We start from the raw sequence: 10,573 nt of genomic DNA, 5'->3' as shown, positions 1-10,573 counted from the left end.
CCCTCCCTCCCTCCCTGCCCAAGGGCTTCTGTTGACTGTGAAGGAGCACCCAGGAACACCTGCTGTTCTATGGGACATTATTACTGATGACATGCTGCAGCCCCTAATGTGTGTCCACTTCCCAGTCCAGATGCCCATCCTCATGTACTCAGCAGCTAGGCAGCAGCAGAACCCATGTTCAAGATGAACTGCTTCCCTGATCTTCCTGTCTCACCCTGTCTCTTGCTTTCATTCATTCAACAAATATATATACCCAGCGTCTATGTGTCTACATCATGTTCTGAATTGAAGCAGAGAACAAAATGTTGATGCTGTCTATCTCTCTCACACTATAATCAATTGGAGGAATTGGAAATTAATCAGATAATCACAGAAACATGATATTATCACAAACTAATAAGTACTTAGAGTGGGAACTAGTCTCTTGAGTACCAAGCATATCCCTGCCCTCTGAAGACATGATGATTAAGCCAGGCCTGGACATTAGCTAGTCTTGGAAAGTTAATGGGAAGAATGTTGCAGAGAGAGAGAGAGATGAGTAGCATGTGAGTAGTGCTGGGTACAGAGCCATTGACCAGGTGTGTTGCGCACACTTGTAATCCTGCTCTTGAGAGATGAGTTAAGAAGATTGTTGGAGCTGGAGATGCTCAACCACCTATAATTGCAGTTCTGAGAGACCCAACGCTCTCTTCTAGCATCTTCAGATACCAGGCACACATGAGATACAGAGACATACATGCAGGCAAAATTCTTGTGTACATAAAATAAATTTTGAAAGAAGATGATTATTGAAAGTTTGAGGTGAGCATGGACTATGTAGTAATATACTGTTAACCAGGAGAGGGTAAGAGCCTTAGAGACAGTGAGTGGCAAGGAACCTGAGCATGTGTGGTGGGTTTTGCAGCACTCCAGGCATAGCACACACATACCTGCTCCTTTGCCTATTTCTCCTGCTTCCCACTCCTGGGCCATTCTTTAGGCTTAATATTCACTGAAGTGCACTTTGTTGTTTAAAAAGAAAAAAGAAAATCTAAATAATCCTAAATCTTTTATTTGCTTTTTCTAGAACACAAAAACTCGAGCCAATTTTGGCTCCCGCCCATTTGCATATGCTGAAGGACAGGCCCATCGTAATGCTGCAGACCTGTGCACTGATCTGGCAGAGGAGATCAGCGCTAACTTTGAGGCTCTGCCATTTGCCATGGCATCTGACAGTGACAACGATGCTGGCACCAGTATTGCATCAGACCCAGGCACTCATGGGCCACCATGCCGAATTGCTGCAGTGGCCACAGCCCAGCAACGTAAGTCACATCATCTTTTAGCCCTGCTGCTAGTGCTATCAGGAGTGCTGTGAATTTCACAAGTCCACTTAGGGTGGGCATCTGAAATGCAGTGAGAGGCTTTCCTAAAAAAAGACACAGGAGAAGGTATCAAACCAGGAGTGTTCCCACTACATAAAAGTGTAGGTATAGGAAGTATGTGTAGGAAGCTAAGAACCCCAACATTTGTGTGAAATCACTTACTTCACTTGATAGTGTTACTCGTTTTTTAAAAATACCTTTAAACTGAGATCGTCAATAATAAATTGGTAGAATTAAGGACGTGGATAGAAAACTGTGTGCTGCAATGTTTCCTGATCATTTTTTAAAAATCATATTAAGCCTGGTCAGGTGATTCAGGAGGCTTAAGCAGGAGGATAATAAATTCAAGGCCTGTGTGTGCTATAGAGTATGTTCAAGGCCAGCCTGAGCAACTTAGCATGACCCTATTTCAACATTTAGACAGACAGACAGATGCATGCATGCATACATACATACATACATTGACAGAAGCTAGGCATGTATCTTAGTGTTAGAAGCCATACCTAGAATAGATAAGATCCCATCCCTAGACCTGTGAAAGAAGATAGAAGGTAAAGAAAGGGAAAGGGCCTAACTATGTTTTGTTACAGAATATGATAGTGATACCTCCTGCCATTATAAAGTCGAACTCAGCTATGAGAATTTCATCACCTCTGGCCCAGACCCCCATCCACCTCCCATTGCAGATGATGAAAGTGATGATGATGATGATGATGACATCCCACAGGTAAGAGCCTCGGGAATAAAACCTATGATGTTAGCTTTCAGCTATGTCCTTGTGTGAGTAGTTACCTTGGCAAATGCCAACTCTGAACCACCCATGAGCAGCCATGTCTACTAGGCTGGGCTGCCCTAGAGAGGTCTACCTGTTGAAGGGTGAGGTACCTTCATAGTAGCTCAGCAGGTATCCTAGACTATAGTGAGAACCCTTTGATGGCTTTGAAGGGAAAGGCACTTGCTGGGGAGGAAGGGCTTGCTGGGGGTGGGGCTTGCTGTGGTGGGGGATGAAGGCCTTCTGGGGAGGGGAGGTTCCTAAATGTGTGTGTCTAGGCCAGGCTTGAGCAGGGCAGGTCGTACAGGTGCCGGCATGAAGCTCTTCCTCAGGTCACGGGCTTCCTCTCCCTGCAGGAGGACCATTATGCCCTGTTGGTGAAAGCATGGGAGACCAAGGTTTTTCCTACCATCCGAAGACGCTTCCGCAATGAAGCTGAGCGAAAGTCGGGCCTGGACCAGATCAAGGGCGCTTTACAACTAGGTCTGCTGTGTTCTGTTACATGAAGAGTCACTCAGAGGCTTGAGGGATGAGGGAGATAGAGTTGAGAAGAAGTGCTCCTCAAATGGCATATCTGGCTTGACGGTGTCTTACCCCATGCATGTCAGTGAACTCAGGTCCTTTGCCCTCATTGCTAGACTTGATCTTTCTTGTCAGTGTGACTTGTGAAGCTGGAATAGTTGCCCTGGGAGGCTGTGTGGCCTGGTGAAGAGTGTTCACATCTGCAATCATAGATGGGCTGTTTATCAGCTGATGGAGCTTGGGCTTCCCCATCTTGAATGGAGTCTCTACCTCATGAGCATGTGTGAAATCAATGAATGTTCCTAAGAGCACATCTTGGTGTATAGTAGTGCTCTCAATACAGTCCTCAGTGTCATAGCAGCAATGATGGTGGTGGTGTCGTTTCCCCTTCAACAGAGCGGTGACAAAGGTGAGAAGGAGGTTGGGGGATAGCTCCCAGCACCCAGAGGACAGCTGCTGTCACCGAGTCCTATGGGGAAGGCTAATGGGCCACCCACAAGACCTGGAAGGTTTAATATGGAATTTCCCTGTGTCCCCTGACTTGTTCCTTAAACAGTAGTTTTTCCTCCTCTGTACTATTCCTTTTGAAAAAGATACAAAGATTACTGTTCTGTAATCTTGTAATGCTGAGCCCAGCTTCTTGCCCACTCCGGTGACTGCTGCTGCTTTCCATGGCGTCCTTCTGTAATTGCAACTTCCTTTAGAGTGTGCTCACATTGCTACCCCTTTTCATTATAGAAAGGCCAGTGAATGGAAGACTGTAGCTGTATGATGGCTGGGCTGTTTAAAAACAGTCTCCTGTCAACCCATATTGTCTTGTCCGCGGTGGCTAAGGATTGTGGGTCTGAAACAGCTACAGCAAAAGGAAACACCTTGCTGAACTCCCCACAGTGCTTTTTGTTTTGTTACTGTTTGAACATCTCTTTACTTGGCTTATTAATATAATTAATATGATAATGCCATTTTTGCTAATAAGTATAATCACATCCTCTCCGATGGAAAGGAAAAACAAAGCAGCTGAATATAGTGGTGCAGTCCTGTGATACAAAGTGACAAGTTCAAGACCATCCTGGGCCACATAGTGAGATCCTCTCAAAACAAACAAAAATCCCATAGCACATCTCAGTAGTGAGTAGAAGGTTCTTAGTGTCCTCTCTGCCTTCTAAATAGTGTGCAAAGTCAGAAGCAAACACTGCTCTTATGTTCTCCTCCTCCCTGTTTGCCCCATTTGTTCTTCAGTTAGCCCGAGTTAAATGCAGCACAGTTGTATGCCTTGTTAACCATCCTGGCCTGGGGCTCCAGCTCTTCCTGCTCTGCTGATGCATACTGACAGCGCTAAGTCAGGTGCTCTCATTTCTTGCACATCAGCAGTGCTAACTCAGATGCTCTCACTCCTTGGCACACTTAGCAAGACAGATCTGAGGCTCCTAGAAGTGATATCTTTAGTATTTAAACTGAGTACAAACTGTCCTCCCAATATGGGCACGGAAACATTCTCCACTGTTTCGTTCCAGGCACGAGTAAGTGCCCTGTTGGTCTGAAGATTATGTTTCCTGAGGAGTTACTGGTGTGCTATGTTTGCAGGCATGGTGGATATCGCCCGGCAGACAGTTGAATTTCTCTATGAGGAGAACGGCGGCATCCCAAGAGACCTTTATCTTCCCACCATTGAGGACATTAAAGATGAAGCAAACAAGTTCACAATTGACAAAGTTCGAAAAGGTTTTGCTTTTGCTTCCTCCTTGCTCTGTGTGTGGCAGTTCCTCTAAAAGGAGCAGCTGTTGGTTCCCTAGAGTGATCTTTCTCTGAGTGACTTGACCTCCAGATTCTCATGTGAAGCCTTCATTCAAGTGTCCTGGGAGGTCACAAGAAGTCATGTGGTCTCTGGTAGTCTCCCCGATGTGCCCAAGCTTCACTAGGCATAAGCAGCTGTGGCAGGGCTGAGAGTAAAGGAAGGAAGTGGGGCTTCAGGTAGGCTTCCTGGCACGGACATGGACTCTGAGTTAATAAGCCACATGTTTAGCTGGCCATAGTGGCACTCTCCTGGAGTTAATGAGATCTGTTCAAGGTCAGCATTGGCAACAGCTTGAGAACAGCCTAGGTTATGTGAAGCCCTGTTTCAAAAACAAACAAACAACAAAACACATAAAACACCAAAACCATATGACCATGGTTTATAGAGCTTTGTACAACTTAAATATGCTTTTCACAAAAATAATCTGTTACGCATTTTGAAGAAACAACAGAAAAACACATACACAAAGAATTTTAATCTCATTTTTTTTTAACCTAATACATGGAGCTGGAGAAGTGACTCAGCAGTTAAGGGTGCTGGCTGCTCTTGTAGAGGACTTGAGTTTGGCTCCCAGCACCCACATGGTAGCTCACAACCGCCAAGAATTCCAGTTCCATGGGATCCACCAAACTATTTCCTCTATCTAATTCTTTAGAATATTCATATCTGCAGAGAAATCTGTGCTCTCCATCTGCCCATCCTTCCCTCTCCCTAGACTCTGAACTGTGTCTCTGCTTCTTGTCTGTGTGCTTACCTATTCTGGACATTTGTTACAAATGGAATCATTTAACATGTGATCTTTCAGGTCAGACTTCTCTTTCCAGGCTCATATTCCCTGTTTTAACTAAATAAAAAGAAAGGTTTTAACTATAACATAGTAAGATTATATACAGTCATCAAGTAAGAATTACAGGTAAGGCTGGAGAGTGGTTGAGAGTACTGACTGCTCTTCCAAAGGTCCGAAATTCAATTCCCAACAACCAAATTGTGGCTCAGAACCATCTGTAATGAGAATTAGTTCCCTCTTCTGGAGTGCAGGCATACTTGCAGACAGAACACTGTCTATACATAATAAATAAATCGTTGAAAAAATTGCATGTAGAATATCCAGTCCCTTTGCACTTGACAAATTTAGAGAAATCACTATATTATCTATTCTATCTTGATGAGTCCAAAGCTCTGTGCCTAAATTACCTATCATAGCTAAGGAAAACTGTAACTATAACTATCTAGTCTTCAACTCTATTAAAGACACCAGAAGGATATAATATTACCTGAGTCCAAAATGACAGAGACATCTGGCTTTCTGGACAGTCACCCAGGGTTCCTCTGCAACATTGGGACATCCATCTTTGGCCTACAGGCCTAGAATATATGGCAGACTTTTCTATGGAATATTGAAGGAATATTGAAGAGTTGTCCCACCTTATTTTGACAAAGTTCAGCAGTCACTTTCCTTTGTGTCCTGCAGAATATCTGGCAGACTTTTCTATGAAGCAGGAATTTCAAGGACTGGCCTGCCTTGTTTTGGCAAAGTTTGGCAGTTGCTTTCCTTTGTGTCCTACATGTTCAGTTTAAATGGTATATGTCAGCAGTCAAGGCAAGACCAGTTTGTTACCCAAATGGTTAGCTTTGCCACATTGAAAGCAAGCTCCATAGGGAGGTTCTTCAATGCTTATCAGTCTTTCTGAAGTAAATTGACGCAGTCAGGAACAAATGCATCTCACTGTCAATGAAAAGTCCTATGCTAACAAAACATTTAAAATGTCATATTCTGTAGGTTTTTGAAGTTTTTGAAGAAAATCTATATTTAACCTTGAAAACATATCTAATATGAGACTACAGGTTTTATTATTATAGATGACAAACTACTAACCTTCATTTCTTAATTATATATTGTACTTTTAAATGAGCTGCATGAGCTCAATGCCCCGGCCAAGAGTAGAAGCATATGTTCAGGATAACAAAAATATCTTTAAATTTGTATCAGTATATCAAAGTCCATACCTATATAAAACATTTGAGGTTAATAGTTGTCTTTTTATCCTATATTCCCCCCAAATGATGACAAACATCTAAAACCCACCAAATGACCAAAAACCACCTACTCCACTTCTTGGAATGTGGGCATTGTGTTCTCTAGACTGCTTCCTGTTGTCTGTGTGCAACAGCTTCTTTAGGAATCCTGAAAAAAATTGAGATAATGGTCAAGTCCTGATAAAGCTAGCTATAACATTGTTGTACAGTCTCAGTGCAGTGGGAAAGGACAAGACTTATCTGACGTCTTGCCTAGAATAGTCTGTGAGCCAGCAGCCTTGAAGCTATTCTGGATGCAGAACTCTGAGGAAACTGCCAAAGTCACTCTTGAAAGTCTGAATCACCTGGGTTACCCATTTCACTGGTGACTGGTCTCCTTGCTCTGAAAACACACAAACTTTCTAACATACATATCTGTATTAACACAAGTGTGGGCTGTGTGTTGTACACAGCCAGCTAAAGATAATTTTTTGTTTTATGTTTGAGTAGGTATGTTACCTGTCTTGTAGTTTTTCTAAGTTTATTTAGTTTATTTCTTTATATCTGTAGCCAAGATTTTCAGGTTTCCCTAGTCAAACATTATCTATATTAACATTGCATGAATCCTTGCCGGGTGGTGGTGGTGCACACCTTTAATCCCAGCACTCAGGAGGCAGAGGCAGGCTGATCTTTGTGAGTTTGAGGCCAGCCTGGTCTACAAGAGCTAGTTCCAGGACAGGCACCAAAGCTACAGAGAAGCCCTGTCTCAAAAAAACAAACAAAAAATACAGCAACAACAACAACAACAACAAAAAAAAAACATTGCATGAATCCACAGCCTTTCATTTCTTGTGGAAAAAGCATAATCTCTTCCCCAACTCAATACATATTTTGACTTCCATTTTAAAGTTAAGGCATTCCTAAAGTATCTTGGCAGGTTTAATTCAGCAGTCCCTCTTACAATCCCATGTCTCTCAGCAGCTGTCCTTTGCTTATCAGCAATCAAAAATTTCAAAATCAACAAGGCACCATAAAGGATCCACACTCCCTGTGTATTTACCATCTTGATGTGCCTTATTCCTTTTATATTACTTTATTTTTTCTTTAAAGGCTTTATTATTTTTAGATTATATTTTCTATGATTGTCTATGCCTTTTCTTTCTTAAGCCTACACACATTTTTTTTTTTTTTGGTTTTTCGAGACAGGGTTTCTCTGTTTCTTTGGAGCCTCTCCTGGAACTCCCTTGGTAAACCAGGCTGGCCTCGAACTCACAGAGATCCGCCTGCCTCTGCCTCCCGAGTGCCTGGATTACAGGCGTGCGCCACCACCGCCCGGCACCTACACACATTTTTAAGTGCACTGTAACCTTAGAGGTTTTTTTCTTTCTGAACTTTCTCTACCAGTGCCTACATCTGCACACTTGCAGCAGTCTCTGATGTATGAGCCAGACTCTAACCTGACTGGAAACTGGATTCATCTACTTCACCTCTAGGAAGTTGGTGACTGCATTGGGGCAGGCATTTTTACTTAGTTTGCTATTTCTACTTAATGTGCTGGCTTTTTTCTTTGTTTTTTTCTGTTCTTTTTTTTCAACTGTCTCAGGCCCTATGTGGAAATGTTGGCCCCATTTTGGGCGCTAAATGTAACAGGATTTTTCTTTTGAGTCACCAACCAACTCCCAATTCATGGCATGAAGACTTATTATTAGTTATTAACATTCAACCTTATCTTAACTCTTGTTTTAGTCTGTTTTTCTTTATCTGTGTTTTGCCTTGGGGCTTTTTACTCCCCATCTACCCATCACCACCCCCACCCCCACTTCTGTATGTCTTACTCCATGTCTGGCTAGCTGGGGGCTCACCTGGCTGGATGGCCCCAGTTGTCTCCCTTTCTTTCTCCCTCATTCTCTCCTCTCTCATTCTCTTTACCTGAGCCCAGATTCCTTCTTATTTTCTCTGCTCACCAGCCCCACCTATCCCTCTGCTGCCTCTCTATTTGCAATTCAGCTTTTTATTAGACCAATCAGGTACCTTAGGCAGGCAAGATGAAACAGCAACACATCTTTACATAATTAAATGCAGCATAGACAAATGTAACACATCTTTGCCTAGTTAAACAAATGCAGCATAAACAAATGTAACACGCCTTTACACAGTACTCTACAACACTCATCCATACTTCACTCTCTTTATTGTTAAGCAATACTCCATTGTATAGATATAACTCTTACTTACTTTCATTCATTGTTGATGGATGATTGAATTGATCCTACTTTTTGGTTATTAGGAATACTGTAAACATTTGTATACACATTCTTTTTTTTAATTGATTTTATTGAGCTCTACATTTTTCTCCACTCCCCTCCTTTTCTCTCCCCTCCCCTTCAGCCCTCTCCCATGATCCCCACGCTCCCAATTTACCCAGGAGATCTTGTTTTTCTACTTCCCATGTAGATTAGATCCAGGTATGTTTCTCTTAGGGTCCTCTTTGTTGTCTAGGTTCTCTGGGATTGTGACTTGTACACTGGTTTTCTTTGCTTTATGTCTAAAAACCACTTATGAGTGAGTACATGTGATAATTGTCTTTCTGGGCCTTGGTTACCTCACTCAATATGATGTTTTCTAGATCCATCCATTTGCCTGCAAATTTCAAGATGACTTTATTTTTTTCTGCTGTGTAGTACCCCGTTATATAAATGTACCACATTTTTTTTTTATCCATTCTTTCATCAAGGGGCATTTAGGTTGTTTCCAGGTTCTGGCTATGAAAAACAAAACTGCTGTGAACATAGTTGAACACATGTCCTTGTGGCATGATTGATCATCCTTTGGATATATACCCAAAAGTGGTATTGCTGGGTCTTGAGGAAGGTTGTTTCTTAATTGCCATACTTACATCTAAAGGGGTTGTACCAGCTTGCATTCCCACCAGCAATGCAGAAGTGTTCCCTTTACCCCACATCCTCTTCAGCATAAGTTGTCATTAGTGTTTTTGATCTTGGCCATTCTTTTTTTTTATTGAAAAATTTCTGCCTCCTCCCCGCCTCCCATTTCCTTCCCCCTCCCCCCACTCCTCTTCCCCTCCCTCTCCAGTCTGAAGAGCAGTCAGGGTTCCCTGCCCTGTGGGAAGTCCAAGGTCCTCCCCGCTCCATCCAGGTCTAGGAAGGTGAGCATCCAAATAGGCTAGGCTCCCACAAAGCCAGTACATGCAGTAGGATCAAAACCCAGTGCCGTTGTCCTTGGCTTCACATCAGCCCTCGTTGTCCACCATGTTCAGAGAATCCGGCTTTATCCCATGCTTTTTCAGTCCCAGTCCAGCTGGCCTTGGTGAGCTCCCAATAGATCAGCCCCACTGTCTCAGTGGGTGGGTGAACCACTCGCAGTCCTGGCCTCCTTGCTTATGTTCTCCCTCCTTCTGCTCCTCATTTGGACCTTGGGAGCTCAGTCCAGTGCTCCAATGTGGGTCTCTGTCTCTATCTCCAACCATCGCCAGATGAAGGTTCTATGGTGATATGCAAGATATTCATCAGTATGGCTATAGGATTGGGCCATTTCAGGCTCCCTCTCCTCAGCTGCCCAAGGAACTAGCTGGGAACATCTCCCTGGACACCTGGAAACCCTTCTAGAGCCAAGTCTCTTGCCAACCCTAAAATGGCTCCATTAATTAAGATATATACTTCCCTGCTCCCATATCCACCCTTCCTTTATCCCAAACATCCCATTCCCCCAAGCTCTCCCCATCTTCCCCTTCTCACTTTTCTCTTCCAATTTCCCCTTACCTCCATCCCACCCCACCCCCAAGTTCTCAATTTTTGCCCAGCAATACTTCCAATATCCAGGAGGATAACTATATGTTTTTCTTTTGTTTTACCTTCTTATTTAACTTCTTTAGGATCATGAATTCTAGGCTCAATGTCCTTTATTTATGGCTAGAAACCAATTATGAGTGGGTACGTCCCATGTTCATCTTTTTGGGTCTGGGATACCTCACTCAGGATAGTGTTTTCTGTTTCCATCCATTTGCATGCAAAATTCAAGATGTCATTGTTTTTTTACCACTGAGTAGTACTCTAATATGTATATATTCCACACTTTCTTCATCCA

General features: G+C 43.0%; 1 protein-coding gene across 1 annotated transcript in view; it reads left to right on the top strand.

Moving 5' to 3' along the window:
* Hectd4 (HECT domain E3 ubiquitin protein ligase 4) overlaps positions 1-10,573 on the top strand; it is a 198,724-nt gene that overhangs the window by 141,481 nt on the left and 46,670 nt on the right. The window contains exons 49-52 of the mRNA XM_013349655.2: positions 1,067-1,304; positions 1,955-2,091; positions 2,493-2,619; positions 4,243-4,380. Of these exons, the coding sequence (XP_013205109.1) occupies positions 1,067-1,304; positions 1,955-2,091; positions 2,493-2,619; positions 4,243-4,380 (640 nt within the window). The remainder of the gene's footprint in view (positions 1-1,066; positions 1,305-1,954; positions 2,092-2,492; positions 2,620-4,242; positions 4,381-10,573) is intronic.

Source organism: Microtus ochrogaster, chromosome 2, assembly GCF_000317375.1.
Source record: "Microtus ochrogaster isolate Prairie Vole_2 chromosome 2, MicOch1.0, whole genome shotgun sequence".
Lineage (NCBI taxonomy): Eukaryota > Metazoa > Chordata > Mammalia > Rodentia > Cricetidae > Microtus > Microtus ochrogaster.
Note: the sequence above shows the minus strand (reverse complement) of the source record. Positions and strands in the feature narration are given on the sequence as shown.